The sequence below is a fragment of the Solanum verrucosum genome, unplaced genomic scaffold (assembly GCF_900185275.1).
Source record: "Solanum verrucosum unplaced genomic scaffold, falcon-dt-bn FXZP01000247.1, whole genome shotgun sequence".
Classification (NCBI taxonomy): domain Eukaryota; kingdom Viridiplantae; phylum Streptophyta; class Magnoliopsida; order Solanales; family Solanaceae; genus Solanum; species Solanum verrucosum.
Window position 1 is genome coordinate 937,337 of NW_026020125.1, and position 27,005 is coordinate 964,341.

At 35.4% G+C, this 27,005-nt stretch overlaps 2 protein-coding genes across 6 annotated transcripts in view; one reads left to right on the forward strand and one right to left on the reverse strand.

The window, feature by feature from the left end:
• Positions 1 to 1,869, reverse strand: part of LOC125825802 (peptidyl-prolyl cis-trans isomerase CYP57) — a 34,569-nt gene extending 32,700 nt beyond the window's left edge. For all 4 annotated transcript variants that reach the window (XM_049505093.1, XM_049505092.1, XM_049505091.1 and 1 more), the window contains exon 1: positions 1,600 to 1,869. In XM_049505093.1, the coding sequence (XP_049361050.1) occupies positions 1,600 to 1,819 (220 nt within the window). In that variant the 5' untranslated portion in view covers positions 1,820 to 1,869. The remainder of the gene's footprint in view (positions 1 to 1,599) is intronic.
• The window catches only part of LOC125825807 (eukaryotic initiation factor 4A-2-like), a 468,338-nt gene that overhangs the window by 169,289 nt on the left and 272,044 nt on the right, over positions 1 to 27,005 (forward strand). The window lies entirely within an intron of this gene.

Here is a 27,005-nt window from a genome sequence, read left to right on the forward strand (position 1 = left end):
AGCCAATCCAAACACCCTCTAACTCCCAACCCCAACCTTAAAACCAATGTTGTCATAAAAGGCTTCCCCCTTCATAATATTCCTCCACACACCACACCCGAAAGGCATGGTGATCCTATTTGATCTCCATCCCCTTCCGTATTTATCCACTATCACCTTTCTCCATAAAGCATCTCCCTCAACCCCAAATCTCCACAACCATTTACCCAAAAGTGCTTTGTTAAATACCTTCAATTCCTTAATCCAAAGCCTTCCATGCCGTTTACGAGAAGTCACGATCTCCTATCGAACTAAGTAAAACTTCTTTGCTCCATCCGCCACATCCCAAAGAAAATTCCTTTGCAACCTTTTCTAGCTTCCCTATAACAATAGTAGGAGGTAGGAGCGATGAACAAGGACATGCAATATGTAGGAATACTCTATAAATGGCTTATACTAAGCACTTCCTCGCCTCCTTTGGAAAAATATCTTTTTTGCCATACCTCTTCTCTACCCTCTGAATAACCGGATTCCAAACACCAAGATCCTTGTTCACCGCGCCTAGAGGTAAACCAAGGTAAGATAGGAAAATGATCAAAGCCCAACGCAAAAAAGGGGATTAGATCACATTTGGGTCCTCACAAGAAGTAGACACAAGGAATTTGTCCAACCGAGATTTGGAAATTGAACCTACGACCTGACCAAGTGAAATTGGAACCTAACAAAGGTATACCAATAAGAAAATGATTATCAATAAACTCTGGAAACTCCTAAACAGCCATGGATATCACCCAACAACCCAACCTTTCCTCCGAAAACCTTACAATACTAAAATCCCCCAACATTCAAGGAATCTCCTACCTCTCCACACATGCTGTTAATTCCTCCCAAAAGGCAACCTTAGATCCCTCCCCTACTGGTTTGTATACAAGTATATACCAAAAGGTAATCTACAAAGTCCATCCAATACTCTATACAACAAGGAATTTTCTGATTACATGAAAAAAGAAAATAAGGGAATGAAGACTAGTTTCCAGAAAAATAAGGGAACAGAGACTACACCTCAACTGCGAGAAACTCGACTCTACCTTCAAAGGCTCTCATATTTCTCTCTCTCCTCACCACCCACATTAATGCAAACAAAACCACCTTGTAGTATCACCAATACATAAATTACAATACCATGTCACTTATTCTCGTTTAACTAATCGCTACATTATTAATTCCTAGACTCTGAACCAAACGGCCCCTATCTTGCTTATGCGGAATTTTATGCAAGTATTATCACCCATTATACTTCAAAAACCAAAAGATCATTTACAATTCCAGTTCACGCACTAAATAAATGAAATGCATGAATAAAGTTTCAAGTTCCTAAGAAGCCTAACCTCCAAATAGCCCTTCTAGTAATTACTAATTATCATCAAATGTTAACTATTTGAGAAGTCTAATTATTTAACTAAACTCCAGTTAGCCCTCAGATCGTAAATTAAATCAAATATTCACCATTTTCAAAGTCCAACTACACAGAAAAATTAGGAAATTCAAAGTAAATCAGCTTTAAACAACATCAAATCCAATTGATAACTGAAATAGACTAAAAAAGGTTATGTTTGTTACCAGTGCCGGTGCCGGTAGGGTCACCACCTTGAGCAAGGAAAGATTTGATAACACGATGAAAAATGGTATTATCATAGTAACCTTCGAGACACAATTGAACAAAATTCCTTACAGCTTTTGGTGCTTCTTTTGGCCATAGTTCTATATCTATTGGCCCATACGTCGTGTTAAGTACGACTTTCCCCTTCGTCGGCGGTTCCAAAACGTACACTGTCGACATTTATGAAGGTTTTCTTCTTTCTCAACTCTGCTCCCAAAAGGAAAACGATCAATTGTTGGGTGCTCAAAACTCAAATACGTCTTCGAAACGACGTCATTTGTTCCCAGACCTTTCTTATTTTTTATTTCAGCCGATCTCATAAAGGTAGCGAGTGTACACATGTAGGCGTTTGGCTTTTCAGCCCCATTTTATTTATGAAACTAGTATACGTATCCGTGCAATATTTTAAAATATAATAATTTTTAAATTTTAGAAATAATTAATACAAATTATTATGGAAAAATTGTACGAAATATCAAATTATTAATTCAAATTAAATGTTATAGTCATAGTTTATTTTAATTGAAATTCGCAGCAAACATCCCATTTTTTTTGTCATCTGGTTCGTTTTACAATTAATCATTTTCGGTATACAATTACCCATTCGGTATACAAATGTATGAAATGCGTTTGTGTTTGTATAAAGCGAGAGAAAAGTGTATATATAAATACAAATACATATATTTTCGTCTTATACACTTATAATTATACAAATACAGATCTTATTATACAAATTACAATGTACAAATGAATTTATACAAAACCGAACAATTTGTATAAAATTGGATGTATCTAGCGAATTAGACAAATCAAAAGATCCATCTATGCTCAATCCGGGTATATATATGCTATGACGTGAAATCCAAGAGAGTCGATGTATCCTTAATGCTCTCTTTAATAGGGTCGCCTCATATTTTCCTTAACCTAATTAATCAGCCCCGGGGGAGAATGATGATGGAGATGTATTGCGGCCTTCTCCTGTTCATCAACTCGAACCTCATTCTTCTGCAGTTGATGTTACGGATTAGCCGCACTCTTCAGGCCAGCAGCTTTGCTCAGCATTTTCTGCCGACTGTCTGCTTGTGCAGCTGACCTCATAGCAAACATAAAATTTGCTATGGAATGCAATTATGCCAACTATAATTATAACATACAAATATGATTTTTATTTATGCCGTATGTGAAAGTTGCTCTTAAATTATTGATGAGTAACAAAAGTGCATGTATAGTCATATATAATGTTTAGTTTTATATATATAATTAATGCTAATAAAAGTTTACCCTAATTTATGTGTAATGAGTGTATGTTCTTCAAAGACACTAAACGTTATTCTAACAACTTCTCCTTCTGCTAGTATAATGAAGATTAATAGCGTATGTGGCGTGTGTTCAATTGATATTTGTGCTAATTAATTAAATTATAAATTCATAGATCAATCTAAAATCTAGTATTAAAATTTTTCTCTCTAATTTTAGCTAAAATTTAAATATAATCTATAAAGCATGTTGACCTCTTTAGCACACTCATCTCTCGTTAAATCCTGCAAAATAAGATGATTTTCATTTAATCTAATACAATTTCATAAAATAAGAATGTACAAAATACTGAATTTGAGTGATCAATTAAATAAAAGATACTATAATCAAATTAATATATACCACTTAATTTTTTTTATCAAATTAATATTATACCACATAAAAATAAATTATTTTCAAGGCAAAGAAAAAAAAATGAAAGATGCAAAAGAATGGATCATCTTCCACTCCTTTGATTTACTATAAAGCCTCTTCTTTTATTTTATTATGGATTTTTAGATTTGTTTAGCCTTTCTATATGTAGTATATACCTATAACTTAATTATGACAAATAATTTTAGAATTTAGTATTAAAAACTTCTAAACTAATTTTATATAAATAATTAATATATTATTTTTAATAACAATTAAATAAAGTTTATAAGTTTTAAGCACCACCAACATGCTATTATGAGTATAACGTGAAAATATATATGACAGTTCATTTTAAATCAATTCTAATTCAAAATTTGAATAAATACTATCAATTATTATTTTAGATTTAAATACATGTGGATATATTTTATAAGATAAAGGAAAATTTAGAAAAGATAAGAAAAGTTGATAAAAATAAGAAAATAAAACTTTGCAAGTGATCATCCATTTTACGAAAATCTTCTCAATATGTTAGGTTGCTAGAGAAATAATAACTACACCACAAATTGAGATCAATATATTTTAATTTCAAAATTAATCATCAATATAATTCGTTTTAAAAAAATCATCTGATGTTAAGATTAATAAGAATAGTTGCAAATCATCTTATCACTAAAAAAGAATGTTGTTGAGATTAATACGAATAGTTACAAATCATCTATTATTAAAAAGGAATGTTGTTGAGATTAACAAAAATAGTTACAAATCATCTCATCTCTGTATAACAAAAAAGGTTAGTTAAAAGTATTATTGTATTGATAAGTTTAAAAGGTTTAAGAAATCTATAAATTAATTAATAAGTAAGTTTACATGAAGTGGGATAAAAATGAGAGTAGTAGACTACGTGCATAGTTGATTTGTAATTCTTAGTATTTTTTAATTAATAAATTAATTTTTTTTAGAAAGTCTGCAAATTATTAATAATATATAACTATTAGGTTTTGTTTTATGTGAGTGATTTTTACATAATTTTTTATCAAATTAAAATTATAATTTTTTTGGAGATAATTTTCTTTAAAAAAAATACTGAAAATTTGAAATTTATTTTGATGATGACATGTGACCTTATTTTGTAAGATACAGAATTCTAATGTTTTCAATCTATTCTTTTTAAAAAAAATGATGATTCGAAAAACATTTTTGTTGATGACATTTTTTTTATTTAATAAATACAAATTTATATTTAAAGATTAATTTTTAAAAACTCAAATTTAATTTTCTTGATGATGTGGATACATGACACTTCTGTGTTTCCTAACGTATAGGTAGAAGATTAATTAATTAATTAATATATATATATATATATATATATATATATATATATATATATACTAGTTTTTCGTCACGTGCGTTGCACGTGAATATCAATTCAGAAAATTTAAGCAAAGATTTGAATAATAAGTTTTGCACAAAATATTATTGCAAATTCTTTTGTGAATGTTCAATGTGGATCGTCATATATATCTCTTATTCACACGAACCTATGAAGATGGTCAATGAAAAATTTTATTAGTTAAATGCAATAATGTATATATTTATTTCAATTTGATGAGGTTCAATCATGTAATTAGTCGTATCTCAGTAATATTACCTTATAAACGATATTTATTGTGTGCTTTTCTTGTCATCTAACCAGATGTGCTTTGCACGTGTATTCCACTTAATCTGTTTAGATGTCATATGAACATGTGGAGAACAACTACATTTTATTTTTTTAGAACTATTTTTTTATATTAATTTTTTATTTTATAAGTTATAATATAATATATGACGTTCTTTTTGTTGGCTCTTATAATTGACTTCTCGATTGACAGAGTACATAAATCAAAGATATATGACTGTCCATAGTTAATTGAGAAAGGTTTCCTCCTTTTTTTTACCAAAAAAAACTAAAAATTAAAATTAAAGAATATATTAGATGTTTGAAATTATATATATAATCACTTGTTTATCTTACACTCAACACAGATATAACACATATACTTGTAAACAATTTTCAATTTATTCAACCAAGCATGTTTTGCATTAAAGAAAATATTTATCTCATAAAAATTAGCTATTAAATAAATAATAAAATTAAACTAATACAAACTTCAACTGACGTTAGTAGAAGTCATATGAACTTTTCTTTGTCGAAAATACTGAAATATTAAGAAATAGTAAATTAGTAAGGCAATGTTTACATAGTAATAACTAATTTGAAGCAAACTCTTGACAATCTAAATTACATAAGTAGCATTGATAAATAAAGTCATCTTTTGTCTTGAGCATCAAAAAAACAAATCGTGACAATTCTCTAACTCTTGAAAAGTTTAATAATTTTGGAAAAAGATATTCAGAACATATATCTACATCACAAGAGAATTTGTTAACAAAAACAAATGAATTTAGACTACAATAAAAATTAAACTAATACAAACTTCAACGGGGTTATTACAAGTCATATGGAATTTCCTTCGTCAAAAATATTGAAATACTAAGAAATAGTAAATTAGTAAAACAAAAGGGCAATGTTTATGTAGTAATAACTATTTTGAAACAAACTTCCTCACAATCTAAATCACATAAGTAGCATTGATAAATAAAGTCATTTTTTTGTCTTGCGCATCAAAAACAAATTTGTAACACCCCGCAATTTAGTGAGTTGAACTAGTGAGTTCTAGAGCCTTTGGTAAGAGTTTTGGAGTGTCATATGAGGGTTAAAACTTGTAAAAATGGTTCCCGTACTTAAAATAGGGGTTTTAGGGGTTAAACGTCCGGATACGACTCCCCAAGGACCACCCAAGGGGTCCTTGAGGAGGACCCCAAAACAGTCCTTAAATTTGGAAAATTTTGGTGAACCACAAATGGCCAACCATGGTGCTGCCGGTTTTTAAGATTTTTAGTTTTAGTTTGGTGTTTGGGAATTAATTAGGTAATTAATTAAGGGTTAAGGTAGGTCGGTTAGTTAGTTAATTAATCACCTATATAAGCTAATAAGACCCTAAACTAAGTCATTAATTCATTATAACCCAAGACCCCAAATCAAACCCAACTACTTTCTCCTCCAAGAATCTTCTCTCTAGAACCTCCATTGAAGAACCCAGAAGAAACCAAGTTAGAGCTTCAAGATGGGAGCTTTTCAATACGAATTTGGATGGATTCAACACCTAGGGTATGGGAGTTTTCATCCTTGGGAAGCTATCACCCAAGGATCCCTTTCAAAAGCTTTTAATTCAATTCTAGAATCTCCAATAAAGCTAGGGTTTCAACTCAACCCCATGGATTCCTTTCAAAGTTGTTCTTAAAGGTTGAATTATGTTTGTTATTGATGATACTACTGATTTTAAATGATTTTAACTCGAATTCCAAAGAATCCATGAGTTTTCCCCAATCCTAGCTATGATTCTTCTTTACATTATGAATGTTGTTGCAAGTTGATCCAATTGATTGGATGTGGGTTGATTATGATTTTACAATAATTCTACATGTATTCTTGATTAACCTAAGATTCTAGGGTAAAATTGATATAGCCTAGGGTTATGTCATGAAAGAGGCAAATTGAGGGCTTAGATGTGACCTTCTAAAGTTGATGAACTTCTTGATGAATTGCATTAGATTAGATCACCTAAACATGAATTGCTTATGAGTGAATCTTGTAGACATGAATGAACTTGATTAGGTCTTACATGATGAATCATGGTTGATTAGTATTGAGATTTAGTTTACTTGATGCTATATGACTATAATTGAGTAAGAATGAAGCATGTGGTTAGTCTACCTTGAGAATTAGGTTTACATGATGACTATGTGAGGCGTTGCTTGAGAGTAATGCTCATAATATGAAGATATGACTCCTAAGGCTTTAAAGTTAAGGCAATGAACTATGAATATTGAGGCTTTAAAGAAGAAAGCTATTATGCATGTTGAATTGTATAAGGTGCTATTGTGGAAGGACTTTACCCATATGACCTACAATATGAGTATATGAGCTTATACATGCAATGAATGAACTATTTGAGTTATGATTATATACATGTCTATTATGATAAATGTTAGATATGTTGATTTACATGGTCTGTGATCCTTGAATGCAATATATGTGAATGATGCATGATTGTGATATTATGTACATGCTTATGAACACTTTGAGAGAGAAATGTCTATGATGATAATGTTGTTGTTGTGTCATTGCAAGGACAATTACACACACACACTCCATGCATAAATATAATTATGATATATCAATGGTGTTAATTGAAAGTATAGTTCTCATATGCATCTTTACACATTATTATGCATGAAAAGTACATGACCATGATGGTCCTATTGTGTTTATTGAAAGTCCATTCTCATGAGAACACATGATCTTGGTGTGAAGGTTATTCTCACATACTAATTATGATTCTAAGGTTGAAAGTCCATTCTCACCTAATTGAATCTATGAGCTATTTTATGAGTTGGGTTGAACGAAGGGTAAAATACCCCTTTAAACATGTAAATCCAATTCAAGACTAAAACAAGTAATTTTGGGAAATTATGCTTAGCACCGAATGGATATGGTCAATGAAGTAGATGCCCTTTCGCCAATACAATAAGTCGGGTCATCTAAATTATTCTCATGAGATGAAAGCTCCTCCGCCAATACAATAGGTCGGGATTCTAGAAGCAATCTCCCTATCCCGTAACTATGTACCCACATGGGTCTTTAGCTAGTGGATCCATCTTATATCTATACATTTAGTTCTACCTTAGGCAAGTAGGACACCTTCTTTCGGTGTGGGGTTATACGACATCGGATTCCATGTCGCTCACATGGTCTATGTCGGTTAAGGCTATATTCACTCCATGAACAAGAAAATGAGTTATGTGCTATGGTTCCTTAAAAGGGATAATTAGTATGAGTGGTAGTATGGGATGTCGTTCATGCATGACACAAGTAGACCTTGGGAGTAGCCATGGTGTGTTTCTCTTATTTTTATAAACTATGAATATGAAACATGAACTATGACTAATGACTACTCAAGAAGATCTACTTAGTATGAGTGAGGGTATGAGACTTCACTCATACATGGCACAAGTAGACTTTGAGAGTAGCCATGGTGTGGTTCCATTACATTATGATGATTTATGAGTTATGCATGCTTTATTATGAATTATGAACATGAATACGAGCATGGACTATGCTTATGACTTCTTAATGGGTTTACTTTGTATGAGTGGGAGTATGGGACTTCACTTATACATTGCACAAGTAGACTTATAAGGGGGTTGTGGTGTGGTTTCCTTATGCTATGAAGATATATGAATTTATGTATGTATGCATGATATGGGTTGTTGTTATGAATGACTTTACTTATTACAAATTATGAACATGAATGGCTCTTTGTCTATATGTGTTGGCTATGTTTAGGGTCAAGGTATGTTATGCATGATCATGGTGGTCTAGAAGTGATACTTAGTGTAGATAGAATTATGGGATCCTATCTATGCATTGCACAAGTAGAGCTTAAGGTTGCTTATGTGATAGTGCTATGATGATGAGATAATCTTGGTATTTGACTATGTGCATTAGTTATGTTTTGTGAGGGTGGGTATATGTATTATGTGGTGTTGGAGACTATGCTTGTGATTATGATGATATCATTTATGTTATGATGAAATGTGCATGATTTGTCTTATAAGCTACATTCTCCAACTATTTCAAAGATGATGTTCAAAAATGGCATATAGCATGATTTCAAAAGAAATGTCCCTTTTATGCATGTTTTAAGGATTTTTATGCATGACTTCTATACTTAGTACTTTTTGTGCTAACCCCATCTTTCTACATTTTCTATAAGTGTAGGCCTAGGAGATATTGGATTCCATCCTCGTGGCTAGGTTCATAGGAGATCAAGAAGAAGAAGATTGGTGAGACCTCATTGTATTCAAGGGATTGATCATATGTCATTTATGTCTTTCTTTTATGTTTTAGACTTTGGTTGTAAGGGTCGTGTCCCTAAGATTGTATTTCAAGAGTTTTATTCCAAGTATCATAGATGGATTGAGACATAGTGTCATAGATTCTCTTTCATTTTATAAGAGACTTCGATTGTAAAGAAAAGTTTTAGATTCCACACTATTTTCCTATGCTTTTATGTTCATGTATGCTATGAGACTTGTATGCGACCCCTGTGGGGTCAAGTACACCGTGTTACGTCTATGGGGTACCCCTGGGTCATGACAAACATGGTATCAGAGCATAAGGTTTTTGGGATGGTTTTTAGGATGTCTCAAACCACATCTAGTAGTGTCTTGTTCATAAATGTGAAGCGCGTCACATTTTATGAATAAAAGGCTATAGGATGTTAGGAAACTTCACTTCTTCATTCTTTAGTCGTGCCATAGAGCTTAACTTCATAAGGTCTTTCTCATATTCCTTATCCGATGGTCTTTAGGGTATGACCACTTGAAAGGCTCTTGCTACAAGGAGCGAGGGAGAAAGGTTGGTTGTGATGCCAATTCTGGCTATGTGACTTGTGAGATTTGAGGTAATAGATTGTGATGTTGCCTTTAGTTTGAATAATGCTTCATAGTGGCCTTTGTGTTATGAAGGTTGGTTAGAAGAATTTGTGTAGGCTTTCTCCCAAGGGGGAGATAGTGTGCCTACCTAGCAAGGTGATTGTGAGGTTATGTTTAGTTGATGATAGAACCCGTATAGTCAAATTGTTAGTTCCCAAATGAGCCTATCCGAGAGTGGAAATGGGGAAATTCTATGCCATAAGTTTGGATTATGTTGTGTCTTAAGGTTGACTTTGAGGGTGCATGTACCACCTAGTTAAGGTAAGGAATTAGAAAAGTGTAGGTGTTGACCAACTTCAAAGAGTTAGTTGTATTTTAAGATTGAACTTAAGTATGGTCATTTTGATGTAGGGTGCTTAGGTAATACTAGAAATGATTGGTTGGTAGATCCCACCAAAGGTGATGATAAGGGTTGAAATGGTCTAGAATTGTCTTGATCCAACCTTAGTAGAATTGAAAGAGACACAGATTTCATGGACAAAGTTCTTCTAAGTTTCCCCTAAGGTTTAACTAAGAGAGAATGTCTACCCCTAAGTCTCAAAGAGTGAGTGATAGTGTATCTTAAGGGTTCCGGTATGTGTTTTATGCTTTATTAGATTCCAGAATTCTATTGGTCAAAGATAGAGGAAGATCCTCTAGAGTTTATAGATGAGATATCTAAGGTGTTGACCTTGTAGGAGTAATGTCGGTAGTACTTATCTTTTATGACTTGATAAGTTGGACATGATGAGGTTTTATGTTGCCCTTAGTATACATGGGTTTAATTGTGGTTTTATGTGATTGTTGGTAGCACCCAATTTAACCATAATGAGTTTTATGATGTGTTGGAAGATTTGATGAATAGTGGTGTTTAAGTAATGCCTAGAGATGTTGAGTGAGTAGACTCATTTAAAAGAAGATAGAAGTGAAATTCACCTTGTGTGAGAGATGTAAAAGTTGAGTGACAACTTGCTCCGACCTTAGAATTACAAGAAATGTGCTTAGATAGCAAAGTTGTTAAGTGTTCTAGATGTTCATGATTTGGATTGGCTTAAAATTCTCACATTAAGAGGTGTAATGAGTTTGAAAGGTTTAATCCCGGTTTGGTAAGCTCATATGAGACTTTGAGTGGTGTTGGTAAGGTTGCTTGTGAGCAAAAATGCTTAGATGAGAACCTCTCTAATTTAGAAATACTTATTGGGATCTTAGATCGGCAAGCCAAGAAATAGAAGAGTAAGAAAGTGTTTCCATAAAATGTTGAGGAGTGGTATTTTAGTAAGGGTGTTAGTTGGAGGTGCTTAGGGAGGCCAAGGGCCAATGAGATGTCCCCATATCCTTATGTTCCCTTCTATTTCTCCTCTAGCCTAAGATGATAAGTTCTCATTGACTCATTTCTTGATTGTGGAGTCTTAGATGTTATATGTGTCCTATGATTCCCTTGTCCCTTCGAGTTACTCTTGTTAACCTTGAGAGGGTTTAGATGCATGGTTATTAGACCTCTATTAGTTCTAGAGCCCGGTAAGGTTATAATGTGCCTTGGTAATGCTTGAGTTTGTTAGAAAGAAGTAGTGTTTGAGGTTTTAGTAAAAATGGGCTTACTCCCAAGGGGGGATCATGTGCTTGAGTAGCAACATTGATTGAGAGTCCCGATATCCTCATCCTTTTCTTCTATTCCTATTCTAGCTAGAGACCAAGAGTTCCTTTTTTTTGGCTTGTTTTATGTTTAGGAGTCATGAGTGTTTAAGAAACTTTCATGATCTCCAAATGTTATGCATGTTTTTGAAAGAATCTTATTTTGAATAAAATGGATTTTTCATGATTTACATGTTCCTCATGTTGTTGTGCATTTAGTATGGTGATGACATATTTGACTTCGTGAGATTATTTGATGAACATGCCTTGTTAAGTTTTTGATGAAATGGCACATTTTCTCCATAATGTTGTGTTGGGCTTGCTTATAGTTGGAAAAGGTAATTCTTCTTATGACTATGTGATTAATGATGTTTAGAAGTAGTTGTGTAGGCTCACTCCCAAGGGGGAGGGGGAGGGGGGATGGTGTGCCTAGCTAGCATTATGTTATGTGCTTATGTGTTGCCATGACTTCTTTATATAATGCATGTTCATGAAAACTTGTGTTTTGGAAAGAAAATGAGTTTATGTAAATTGTTTCCCTCATGTTGTGGTGCCTTGAGTAAGAGTTGCCTATTGTACTTCGTGAGAAGAATATATGAACATGTTTTAGTTAGGAGTTGAGAAATTCCTCTTTGAATGAAATGTTTTTTGAAAATAAATTGTGCATGAGCTCCATGAAAGTCTGTTGAGCATATTATGACTAGGAGATGGTAGTTCATCCTTGAACATGACAAGTTATGAGAATCTCATGCATAAATGGGTTGTTACATATAATTCATACTTCCTTGTATTAAATTGATCATGTTGAATTGGAGTTGACGTTCTCTCATTTGAATAAGTGCACATTGTGAATAGTGTATTTTGAGTTGTGCATTATATATTGTGATGTTTCATGTATGATTGGGCTGCTAGTCTTGAGTCTTTAATTCCAAAAAGTGTTTGAAGTGTCATTCGAGGACAAATGTTCCCAAATGGGGGATTAGGTAACACCCTGTAAGTTAGTGAGTTCTAGACCCTTTGGTAAGAGTTTTGGAGTGTCGTATGAGGGTTAAAACTTGTAAAAATGATTCCCGTACTTAGAATAGGGGTTTTAGGAGTTAAACGTCTGGGTACGACTCCCCATGGACCACCCAAGGGGTCCTTGAGGAGGACCCCAAAACAGTCCCTAAATATGGAAAATTTTGGTGAACCATGGATGGCCAACCACGACCAGTAGACCAGACCACGCCCCGTAGATCTTGGGCGTAGGTCAAGGTCTGTTGAGGCCTGCCAAGACAAGCCTCAGGTGCAAACCACGAGACCATAGGACGGCCAGAAGACCCATCCACGGTCCGTGGATGGGTGGGCCTGGATGCTGCCGATTTTTAAGATTTTTAGTTTTAGTTAGGTGTTTGGGAATTGATTAGGTAAATAATTAAGGGTTAAGGGAAGTAGGTTAGTTAGTTAATTAATCACCTATATAATCTAATAAGACCCTAAACTAAGTCATTAATTCATTATAACCCAAGACCCCAAATCAAACCCAACTACTTTCCCCTCAAAGAATCTTCTCTCTAGAACCTCCATTGAAAAACCCAGAAGAAACCAAGTTAGAGCTTCAAGATGGGAGCTTTTCAATACGAATTTGGATGGATTCAACACCTAAGGTATGGGAGTTTTCATCCTTGGGAAGCTATCACCCAAGGATCCATTTCAAAAGCTTTTAATTCAATTCTAGAATCTCCAATAAAGCTAGGGTTTCAACTCAACCCCATGGATTCCTTTCAAAGTTGTTCTTAAAGGTTGAATTATGTTTTTATTGATGATACTACTAATTTTAAATGATTTTAACTCAAATTCCAAAGAATCCATGAGTTTTCCCCAATCTTAGCTATGATTCTTCTTTACATTATGAATGTTGTTGAAAGTTGATCCAATTGATGGGATGTGGGTTGATTATGATGTAGTTGTATGATTTTACTATAATTATACATGTATTCTTGATTAACCTAAGATTATAGGGTGAAATTAATATAGCCTAGGGTTATGTCATGAAAGAGGCAAAATTGAAGGCTTAGATGTGACCTTCTAAAGTTGATGAACTTCTTGATGAATTGCATTAGATTAGATCACCTAAACATGAATTGCTTATGAGTGAATCTTGTAGACATGAATGAACTTGATTAGGTCTTACATGATGAATCATGGTTGATTAGTATTGAGATTTAGTTTACTTGATGCTATATGACTATAATTGAGTAAGAATGAAGCATGTGGTTAGTCTACCTTGAGAATTAGGTTTACATGATGACTATGTGAGGCGTTGCTTGAGAGTAATGCTCATAATATGAATATATGACTCCTAAGGCTTTAAAGTTAAGGCAATGAACTATGAATATTGAGGCTTTAAAGAAGAAAGCTATTATGCATGTTGAATTGTATAAGGTGCTATTGTGGAAGGACTTTACCCATATGACCTACAATATGAGTATATGAGCTTATACATGCAATGAATGAACTATTTGAGTTATGATTATATACATGTCTATTATGATAAATGTGAGATATGTTGATTTACATGGTCTGTGATCCTTGAATGCAATATATGTGAATGATGCATGATTGTGATATTATGTACATGCTTATGAACACTTCGAGAGAGAAATGTCTATGATTATAATGTTGTTTTTGTGTCATTGCAAGGACAATTACACACACACACTCCATGCATAAATATGATTATGATGTATCAATGGTGTTAATTGAAAGTATAGTTCTCATATGCATCTTTACACATTATTATGCATGAAAAGTACATGACCATGATGATTCTATTGTGTTGATTGAAAGTCCATTCTCATGAGAACACATGATCTTGGTGTGAAAGTTATTCTCACATACTAATTATGATTCTAAGGTTGAAAGTTCATTCTCACCTAATTGAATCTATGAGCTATTTTATTAGTTGGGTTGAACGAAGGGTAAAATACCCCTTTAAACATGTAAATCCAATTCAAGAATAAAACAAGTAATTTTGGGGAAATTATGCTTAGCATCGAGTAGATATGGTCAATGAGGTAGATGCGCTTCCGCCAATACAATAGGTCGGGTCATCTAAATTATTTTCATGAGATGAAAGCTCCTCCGCCAATATAATAGGTCAGATTTCTAGAAGCAATCTCCTTGTCTCGTAACTATGTGCTCACATAAGTCTTTAGCTAGTGGATCAACCTTATAGCTATACATTTAGTTCTACCTTAGGCAAATAAGACACCTTCTTTCGGTGTGAGATTATACGACATCTGATTCCATGTCGCTCGCATGGTCTATGTCGATTAAGACTATATTCACTCCATGAATAAGAAAGTGAGTTATGCTATGGTTCCTTAAAAGGGATATTTAGTATGAGTGGTAGTATATGATGTCATTCATACATGACACAAGTAGACCTTGAGAGTAGCCATGGTGTGTTTCTCTTATTTTTATAAACTATGAATATGAAACATGAACTATGACTAATGTCTACTCAAGAAGATCTACTTAGTATGAGTGAGGGTATGTGACTTCGCTCATACATGGCACAAGTAGACTTTGAGAGTAGTCATGGTGTGGTTCAATTACATTATTATGATTTATGAGTTATGCATACTTTATTATGAATTATGAATATGAATACGAGCATGAACTATGCTTATGACTTCTTAATGGGTTTACTTTGTGTGAGTGGGGATATGAGACACTTACACATTGCACAAGTAGACTTATAAGGGGGTTGTTATGTGGTTTCCTTATGCTCTGAAGATATATGAATATATGTATGTATGATATGTGTTGTTGTTATGAATGACTTTACTTATTACAAATTATGAACATGAATGGCTCTTTGTCTATATGTGTTAGGCTATGAATAGGGTCAAGGTATGCTATGCATGATCAAGGTGGTCTAGAAGTGATACTTGGTGTAAATTGTATTATGAGATCCTATCTATGCATTGCACAAGTAGAGCTTAAGGTTGCTTATGTGATAGTGCTATGATGATGAGATAATCTTGGTATTTGACTATGCATGAGCTATGTCTTGTGAGGGTTGGTGTATGTGTTATGTGGTGTTGGATAATATGCTTGTGATTATGATGATATTCTTTATGTTATGATGAAATGTGCATGGTTTGTCTTGCAAGCTACATTTTCCAACTATTTCAAACATGATGTTCAAAAATGGCATATAACATGATTTCAAAAAAATGTCCCTTTTATGCATGTTTTAAGGATTTTTATGCATGGCTTCCATACTTAGTAGTTTTTGTACTAACCCCATCATTTTACATTTTCTATAAGTGTAGGCTTTGGAGATATTGAATTCCATCCCCATGGCTAGGTTCATAGGAGATCAAGAAGAAAAAGATTGGTGAGTCCTCATTGTATTCGATGGTTTGACCATATGTCCTTTATGTCTTTCTTTTATGTTTTAGACTTTGGTTGTAAGGGCCGTGTCTCTAAGATTGTATTTCAAGAGTTTTTTATTCCAAGTATCATTGATGGTTTGAGACATAGTGTCATATATTCTCTTTCATTTTATAAGAGACTTCAATTGTAAAGAAAAGTTTTAAATTCCGCACTATTTTCCTATGCTTTTATGTTCATGTATGCTATGAGTCATGTATGCGACCCCTTCGGGGTCAAGTACGCGGTGTTACGTCTAGGGGGTACCCCGGGGTCGTGACAAAATTGTGACAATTCTCTAACTCTTGAGAAGTTTAATAATTTTAGAAAAAGATATTGAGAAGCATATATCTACATCACAAGAGAAATTTTTGACAAAAACAAATGAATTTTGACTACAATAAAAATTAATCTAATACAAACTTCAATTGGGTTATTACAAGTCATAGACTTCCTTCGTCAAAAATACTTAAATATTAAGAAATAGTAATTCAGTAAAATAAAAGGGCAATGTATATATAGTAGTAACTATTTTGAAGCAAACTTTCTGACAATGTAAATCAAATAAGTAGCATTGATAAATAAAGTCATTATTTTGTCTTGAGCATAAAAAAAAAAACCGTGACAATTCTCTAACTCTGGAGAATTTTAATGATTTTTGAAAAAGATATTCAGAAGCATTTAGATACAAAAACAAATGAATTAAGACTACGTCATGTTCACTTCATATATTGGAACATTACATACTAATGTATATACTATGCCAAAAAATAATTATTATATGTAATGACCCAGACTGTCGTGATTGGAACGACACTAACCCTCCGGTGGGAGAACCATTACTACAACCCAGACTAAACAACTTAACCAAAACCTATGCATTTAAAGATACGGAAGCAGGTTTAAATGACAATAAAAATGGAGTCCCCATAAACTCCAAAGGTTTAAACAATTAACAAACCAAACTAATGCGGAAATTAAACCCCTAGAACCTGAAAGTCATTGTACAAAAACTCTACTAACGACAAGTCTAAGAACAAGGGGTATAACCCTGAAACTAAACAAACACCTTTAATAAATAGTCTGAGTCCGAAAAGAGTGGACTTAAACAAGAGAGATCCACGGCAGCCTGGAAGAACTGGCTCACCCTTGAATCCGGTCACGCTCAATAGCCACCTAGTTGAGGTCTATCAATAGCCGCCTGAAGATGCTTTGTACTCAATAAAGAACAAGCAAGTGCAGTATCAGTACACAACCATAATGTACTGGTAGGATTACGCGACTATCCGAATAAGTGAAACACATGCAAGTAACCACAATATTATAACACATGCATATACTGAACATATACAATATTAGTCATATTTTCAGAATCAATGTAGCATTCCACGTTCTCAATAATACACATTGGTTATCATTTTAGAGCAACAAGCAGTCTTTCAACCTCAATCACTATTACATATGAACGTAATCAACACAAGTAGATACACAACACAATTCAATGGTCCTCTCACGAAACTTAATTCAATGGTCCTCTCATGGAACCCAACCTATACTGTTAGTATACCAGTTCGTGGTACCTGATCTAATGTTTATACCGAAACGTGGCAACCGATCCCATATTTATTCCGGAACGTGGCAACCGATCAATTATTTATGCCGAAATGTGGCAACCGATCCAAGTTAGTGTGTCCGAACGTAACACCCGATCCATTTAACAACCCACAATCATAATCACAGTGTATATTATCACAATCATACAACAAAAGGTGATTCATGGCATACAATTATTCAATTATCCTCATTTACGATTAGGGTGATCAATACTGCAGCATTCGTATACATACATGCATTATAATGAAGCAATTACAAACATATATCACACCAACATGAAATCACAATCATCACCTACCTCGAATCCAAGCTTGAATCCTTTAAGGCACTTTAATTTTCTTTTTTCGAATTATTTTCGCTTGTTCTAGGTCTATAAATAATTAATATACGCAAGGATCAACAATCAAATGTCTAATTATCTGGATTATAACAAATCCAATAACCCTAGACCAAACCCAAGATCCTAATACCTAATTTATGGCTTTTTCCACCATTAGTTTCAGATCAAAACCCTCCCCCAATAGTAATTAGTCAAGAATCCAAGTTCTATGGATCGAAAAATGAATTAGGGGAGTAAAATCATTACCTTTAGTGCTAGAAAAGGTGGAAGACCTTCAAGAAATAGCCCTATATCATTTCTTAGCTCTCAAGAACGAAATTTTGCAGAGAATAACGTTTTTGGGGGGTTTACCCTATTTAAGTCGCGACTGTCCCGTTACGGCGAGACCCATCCTGCTACAGCGGCCTCTCTACAACGGAAGCAATCCCGTTACGGTGGCATGTACGGAAACGAAATGCTAGAATTTGAATTCCAAGCCCCTATTTCACAACACACCTTCAACCCTTGACATTCAAAAACCACCCGTTCACGCTAAGATCATTTTCGGGAGTTCTACTTGCCCGAATTCAATTCCGTAAAGTCGTACAAGTTCCTTAACGACTTAGCTATCTATTCATGTAATCAAAATCATAATTAAACCACCCAATTGTTACCAGATTTTCCTATACTTTACTGACTCTGATTTCGTCTAAATCTGGACTAGGTTAGGAAATTCCAAGTTACTACCAAAAAGTTTTCTGATCCCAATTATTTCTCCATTAGTTTTTTCCTAACGACGGAATCAGGTCATTACAATAGATACCAATTTACCCATCACTCGTCCCCGAGTGATCAACTAAGGAAGACTGGCTAAAGTAAGGGTAGAGTAGTACTTGAATCGCTTAACAACATGGGATATTTGTCTCTCATGTTCTTAAGTTTCGGACATCGAGATCAAGAATTTTAACCGGTTTTTCTTCATGCAGAAGGTCTCATCTAACACAATTGAGTTTCACTTTATGATAAAATCTTCGTCCCCAAACCAACCAATTGAATACCTACACATCCATCCACACAATGTCTCAATGAAGTCATCACAATACTCGAGTGATAATCATTGTTGTATGTGCACTTAACTAACAACAAATTTATTCCCTATAACCACCAAAGTTGATCGTTCACATGTCTGCAACATGTTATTAAGGACTTTGACACAACATCAGCCCGAATCCTTTCTCACATAACCATGATAAGATTCTAAATCAATACTCGCTACAATTAGAAGTGAACCTAAACCAACCAACACACACTCATATTACCCAAACAATCATAGTCCTTATCAACATCTCTATCTCACAATATAAATTTCCATAAGCTTAAGTTATAAAATTTTATCTTTAGACATTAGATACTCATCGAGGGATATGTCCAAGCGTGCAAACTCTCTAACCACACTATCAAATGCTAGATTTACCAATTATGCTTGTAGATTACCCTTAAGAACAGTAGAAGTGGACCTAATGATCCCACTCAACCAAGAGAACATCGCATGATCAGTACATCTGATCCACTAGTAGGGATCTACCCACAAAAGTGAAAACACGTGTGAGCATAGCTAGTGAATCATACTCACCACCGTGTACAAAAAGAAATAGATGGTCACGTAAGAATTTTACGGAATAAGTATTGAATAACACCAAAGGTTTTCCTCTGAAGAGTCGATACAAGTCATTTCCATTCAGTTGACTCCATATACTCTTTATGTCATTCCACTGAGGTTCACACTCTCAATACTAACAACCATCATGAACACTCCGACCATTTACTTTACTCTAAACCATCACTTTTTAAATGAAAACCTTTCTTAGATACTTAACAATCAATAGTAATAAACTTTACAACTCAACCCAGGTGTAAGTCCTTTCGAATGCTCAATACCGGATACAATTGGTCATTTCCCGCCTTACAAATTCATACCTTGACAAAATATATCACCACGAATGTAGACATACAATGAAAAAAAATATTTGAATTGTAAATTCTAACATAATCCTCTTATCTATCAACATTAGCTTATACCTTGAAGATTTTTATGAATTCATGAATCTTCGCTTATCATTGATCGTCTTTTCATCGATCCTACAATACCTTTCGTTAACAATTCAATCGTACTCATTACTTAACTCATAACAAAAACAAAGAACTTATTATCACACTCAAGCTAATGTCTGTACACTCCTTTCTCAAGTTCTCTCTAATAGTTTTTAACCAATCCGATGGATTTGTGATACTATTACCATAGCCACATCAAGACGAATGAAATCACGCGTCTCTGAACCCAAATTATCTACCCCTCTAAAAATATCTCTTTTGGCCTTTGGAATCAAATAAACTATTCTTGCTCTAGCCTTTCTCTAAAGGTTGTAATACATTCCACTATAATTTCCTTTATTATAACTCTAGCTCTTTAATATTCTATTTGAGTGGTGTCCGACCATCTCTTAAAACCTTCCATGCAACCACGTTACTCACCAAATATTAAAAAACCACAAACTTAGATACTCGCAAGTCATAATTACTACCCAAGTTCACTTAACCGCAATCTTATTATATAGTTTTATCCCATCACAAACTCTTATTACCATTATGCTTAGTTAGCTCTAACTATCACTACGAAGTCAATCTTTTCATCAACACGACACCTCAAACTCAGGCACACTCATCAATTTCAAAGGACTAACCTCATTTTTATACGCACTTTGTTACTAACATCTTCAATTGCTTCCACCCAAGTATACTCAATGGGACTTTTTTATCCATAAGTTTGTCATTCTGGTATTAATCCACTCCCTTATGGCTTAAGATAAAATCACCAGTCCTCATACTACCCTCCCTCTTCTTAACAAACAAGACAGGAGTACCCCACAGGGAAGCACTAGGATGAATGAAACCTTTATCATGAAGCTCTTGGTTTTGAGCCTTACGCTCTCTTAATTCTGCTGGGGTCATACAATACGGAGGGATGTAAATGGGGCGAGTTCTAGTTTCTTAGTCAATGTAGAAATCTATATCTTTATCCGAAGGCATACCAGACAAATCTGTAGGAAACACTTCCTTAAACTTAGACACCACAGGAACAGACGCAATAGAGGGAGACTCAACTTCATCATCCTAAACATGAGCCAAATAAGCCAAACAACCCTACCCTACCAGTTTTCTAGCCCGAATAGAGGATATAATCTTAGCTAGCTTAGGCTTGTACACCCCTTCCCACTCTAATCTTTCCCTACCGGAGAACTCTAGATTTACCAACTTAGTATTACAATTAAGCCCGGTATAATAGGGGGACAAACGAGTCATGCCTAAGATTATATCAAGTCAGTCATATCCAACATAACCAAATCAACCCAAATTTGAAAATCCATAACCACAATAGGACAACACGATACACCTAGGTTACTATGACTCACTCTTCAACTGGGTAGATACATGGATGGGGGCATCAATTTCACAAACCACATCAAATCCCAAGGCAATTGAACTGACACATACGAATAAGTAGAACCCGAATCAAACAAAACAATAGTTATCCGGGCACAGACAAGAGTAGCACTTGTGACCACTGCATCACACCCTCAAACTCGGTCTTGCCCAAAAAAACATAAAATTGAGCCCTGTCATCTTGACGGGCAACCTCCTTGCCTGGCTGCACTGCTCATCTACCCGCATTACCATTTCCCTGGCCTCCACGGCCTCGCTGATTTCCTCCTCATATGTCTAGGTTCTCCGCAATTTTAACATACTTTATAACTTATATTCGATTGTTGAACTCTGAATTAGGTTGCAGGGGTTAGTTCGGGTACAATTCGGGCTTCATAATTGTGACTCGGGGAAAATAAGGGGGATAGGGTTGAGGCTCTGTCTAGCCCTATCCCGCTCTGGCGGGAAAAATCCTGCACAGGCGGTCCGCCGTGGCGGGGAGAATCCCTCCCCATCGGCCCTGACGGAAACAGAACCCCTGCCAACAATTTCTGGGGTTCTTTTTTTTCTATATTTTCCCTAGATTTCCCGGCTATAACTAGGCATTAAAGAAAATCCCTTTAGCTAGTCTACCCCCCGATCAACCCAATGAAGTACGTACTTTAGAATCCTTTTACATCATTTCAACACTACCACACACATATCCCCAGGATACACCCAGACTCTCACATGGTTATCAGTTGGTCACAACGCACGCCCAGATTTCTTGCTTACGAACCACATCGTACTTTATCTAGACCCTTGCACCTAATCTCGTGATGACTTTCTTTTCACAACAAGTTTCATAACACTCAAGCAGTTACAACTTGCAGACAACTCCAGATTCTTTAATTAGTTCGTTCTATAGACGACCATTACTAATTATCTATGCCTTATACGGCCCCTAAGGCAGATACAAATTGGAACCTTCTCAATTCCAATTAACTTGCTTGTGTCCCTTTAGTCGGGCCTACGACGTCTAGTTCACTTCGTTGAGATACCTATTGGAATCGGGAGATACCAATTGGACTCAACTCAGACCACAAGCGACAATAGTAGTTAGCGAGCCCTACAAAATTGTTAATTTCAATCATAGAACTTGGTCGAACCCAATTCTTAACCGCCTCAACCTTAACTGATGGTAACTAGAGCTTAAGTCAATCTTAGAGAAAACCGATGCACCTTGCAATTGGTCAAAAAGATCATCTATCCGAGGCAATGGATACTTGTTCTGAATGGTGACCCTATTCAACTGTCGATAGTCTATACACATCCTCTCTCGTTAGTGATGGTGTTACCACTTTTGTTGCTCTAGTTCTAACCATAGAGTGAAGAAGGAAAGATACCAATTTGTATCACCCAGATACCAATTGGATTCAAGTCATAGCACGTAAGAGTAGAAAGAAGTGAATTTTTCCTAATTCCTATAGCCTCTCGAACAAAAGTACGGACGTCATCGTACCGTTCCACAAGACTCTACTAGACTCGTTTTGGTACAATGAGATCAACGAACCTAGGGCTCTAATACCAACTTTGTCACGATCCAGACCGTCGTAATTGGTGATCTTAGGCATATTTATATGCCTAAGTTGTCAATATTGCCCATGTATTGATTAAATTGAAGAATGATCTTTAATTGTTAGCTTGATTTTTTGTGTAACTTGTGATGATTGTTTACTCACATATATGATTAGATGTTTCAGGAACTCTCGATGAAATTGCAGTTGGAGCGAAGAAAGAAAGAGAAAAAATGCAGAAGAAAATGACTAAGGCAAAAATTAGCAGTGATGGGCGTGCTAAGAGGCACGCCACGCCAGAGGATGCCGGACTGGGGTATGTTTGTGGCGCGCTGCTGGGCACGACGCGCCAGAGGATGCCGGACTGGGGCGCGTTGCTGGGCGTGACGCGCCAGGACTTCAAGAATGTAGGCGCCTCTGTGGCGCGATGGCAGGCACGACACGCCAAGGAAATGCCAACTTCTCCAGCTAAAAAAATCATTAAATAGGATTCCTAATTGTAGTGGGATTTGACTCCAACTTTTCTAACTCTAATAAATAGACACTTAAGGCTCCATTGTGATGGGTGACGTTTGATTTAGTGTGCAAAAGCAAGAATTCAAGTTTGTAATAGGTTTTAATCATTTAACTCTTCTATTTTTCGGAAATTGCATGAACTATTGTATTTTCTTGTTTTCTAATAGCATGAGTTGTTAAACGCCCTAGTTCTAGGGCTGTAGCTACGAATTGATTGTTGATTATTTGAGGTTGTTGAATTAATTTTCGGTTGTCAATACAAGTTACTTTTATATTCTGGTTTTAGTATTTTATGATTGCGCACCATAAGATAAATCTATTGTCTAATCTTAAAATTGGGAGAGGAGAGAGGTTATATAGACCAGAGAATATAGAGAGCTCGGTCCACCCATTAAATTAAGGTTATTAGTGTTCAGGAGTGACGCCCAGATGAACACCTTGCTTGATTACGAAATAGGATGAAATATAAATGCTCACCAGTTAGTCTATTTATCCCCGTTCAACGATGTAGTTAGATAGCTAACTGGGGTAGGTGACGAAAAGCGTATAACCCGGATCATATGATCAACCCTATAATCCAGTTACTTGACAACTGAAATTAGTTTTAAGCCAATAATATGATACATGATATTCTTTATATGTTGCAGCCCTGGAATTGCTTTTAACTTGCTTGAAACATTATATCAAAGTCGTTCACAATTAGTTACTTTCAATAGTGCATAACTATTAGTAGATAAACAATAAATCATCAACTCTTGAAAATGTTACTTTTTACTTTTAGTTGTAGAATTAAGTGAATATAAGTTGATCATAAGTCCCTTGGAAACGATAGCTCGTTTCTTTAAAAATCTATATTACTTGTGCGACCACGTACAGTTGTGTGTATATTGGGGAGCAACAATTGGCACCCACACTAACCCTCCGGTGGGAGAACCATTACTACAACCAAGACTAAACAACTTAACCAAAAACTATGCATTTAAAGATACGGAAGCAGATTTAAATGACAATAAAAATGGAGTTCCCATAAACTCCAAAGGTTTAAACAATTAACTAACCAAACTAATGTGGAAATTCAACCCCTAGAACCTGAAAGTCATTATACCAAAACTCTATTAACGACAAGTCTAAGAACAAGGGGTACAACCCCGAAACTAAACAAACACCTTTAATAAATAGTCTGAGTCCGAAAAGAGTGGACTTAAACAAGAGAGATCCACGGCAGCCTGGAAGAACTGGCTCACCCTTGAATCCGGTCACGCTCAATAGCCACCTAGTTGGGGTCTATCAATAGCCGCCTGAAGATGCTCTGTACTCAACAAAGAACAAGCAAGTGCAGTATCAGTATACAACCACAGTGTACTGATAGGATTACGTGACTATCCGAATAAGTGAAACACATGCAAGTAACCACAACATTATAACATAGGCATATACCGAACATATACAATATTAGTCATCTTTTTAGGATCAATATAGCATTCCACGTTCTCACTAATACACATTGGTTATCATTTTAGAGCAACAAACAGTCTTTCAACCTCAATCATCATTAGATATGAACGTAATCAACACAAGTAGATACACAACACAATTCAATGGTCCTCTCACGGAACCCAATTCAATGGTCCTCTCATGGAACCCAACCCAAATTGTTAGTATGCCGGTTCGTGGTACATGATCCAATGTTTATGCCGAAATGTGGCAATTGATCCCATATTTATGTCGGAACGTGGAAATCGATCTCATATTTATGCCGAAACGTGGCAACCGATCCAAGTTAGTGTGTTCGAACGTAACTGTCACGACCCAAGCCTAGGGCCTAGACGTAACATGGCGAATGAGGAACCCGAAGGGACCCCAAACAAGCCTCTCAAACTTGTCATCACACTTCATCGGTCGCGGAAGTACATTCAACATTAATTAATGGGAAATAGGGACTAAGGGCAAACCATCTCAAAATGACATCATAGAACAAGAGTCAAGTTCATTTACAAAATACTTGTCCAACGCACACCTCTACATATATAGATAGGACGGGGGCCATGACATATTACCGGCTCCCCTCATAGTTAAAATACAATTGCAAGCTAAAGTCTCAAAACATAGGAGTAGGAAACATAACATAGCCCTCGAATCATTGAGGACTCACCAACAAACTCGGATAAGCGTCGTACTAGCCACGTGAATGGAGAGAAGGATCAAGAGTAGCTCCGGTCCCTACATGGTGACATCATGTAGGCAAAATATGCGTTAGTACTTGGAATGTACTAAGTATGCGGGGTGCAACACAACAATAGACAAGGACACAATCGAAATACAAGAAATAGTTTCATAGGCATTATGAATAACAATATGAGGATGCATGATCAAAGTGAAGTCAAAACATGTTTAAGTAAATCTATACTAATAGTAGATATCATATGTGTATGCATGATCCAACCAATCTATAACCCCAACTTAGGATGGGGGATGCCGTTCATACCCGGACACCCTGGTGGCAAGGTATAAACCCCTCACATGGTTGATGTTGGTCACACCCCAAGCATCCTAGGTGGTGAGATATAAACCTCTCACATGGTTGATGTTGGTCACACCCCAAGCATCCTAGGTGGTGAGATATAAACCTCTCACATAGTTGATGTTGGTCACACCCCAAGCATCCTAGGTGGTGAGATATAAACCTCTCACATGGTTGATGTTGGTCACACCCCAAGCATCCTAGGTGGTGAGATATAAACCTCTCACATGGTTGTCCGGTTCTTTTCCCCCGGACCGGGCATGGTCATGCAACACTTTATATAGGAAATTCCCATTAGGCTCTAATGCAATCTCACGTATGGAATGAACATATACACAAGCTTAGTTTGTCATCAACACATCTCTGGATTGCCATACATCTCATAACTCAAACTTTAAAACATCGATTCATCAATTCTCCATAGTTGGACATTTTGTCAAACACCTTGAAGGCATGTAGTGGAATCAAAGAGCATGAAAAATATGGTAGTAATTATGCAGCCAAACCAATGAACAACCTACAACAACACCCTTTTTAACACCCACAATACCATATGAAAATCTTCACATCCATTCCAAATTTAGATTCAAGTTCTAGAGTCACAACATGCTCAAAACAATCACTTTTCATGTTTAAAATTCAATGTGCAGGAAATTACTACAAAGAACAAGACTAATTTATGAATCTTAACTTAAACAATGAATTAGTGAGTAGAATAGAGTCTAGGCACTATGGGTGGAAGGACCCATGAGTTCAACACCACATACCTTGAGTTCTTATGAAGGTCTTGAGAGTGTCTTCAATGGAAGCTTGGAACTTGGAGCAAGAGTCTCTTCAATCTTGAGGAAGGTTTTGGATTAGGGTTCTTGAGGGAAAATGTGTCTAAGTATGGGAGAGATGTTTTGGGAAATGTTTTAGAGATGGGAATTGAACTAATGGTATATAGGAAATAGCATATGTCCTTTGGAAAAATGGTCCAACACTTAGAAAAAAAAATGAGGCGGGTGAACAGTAATTTCGGTCACTGGAAATTTGCATTTCCTGCCGGACAGA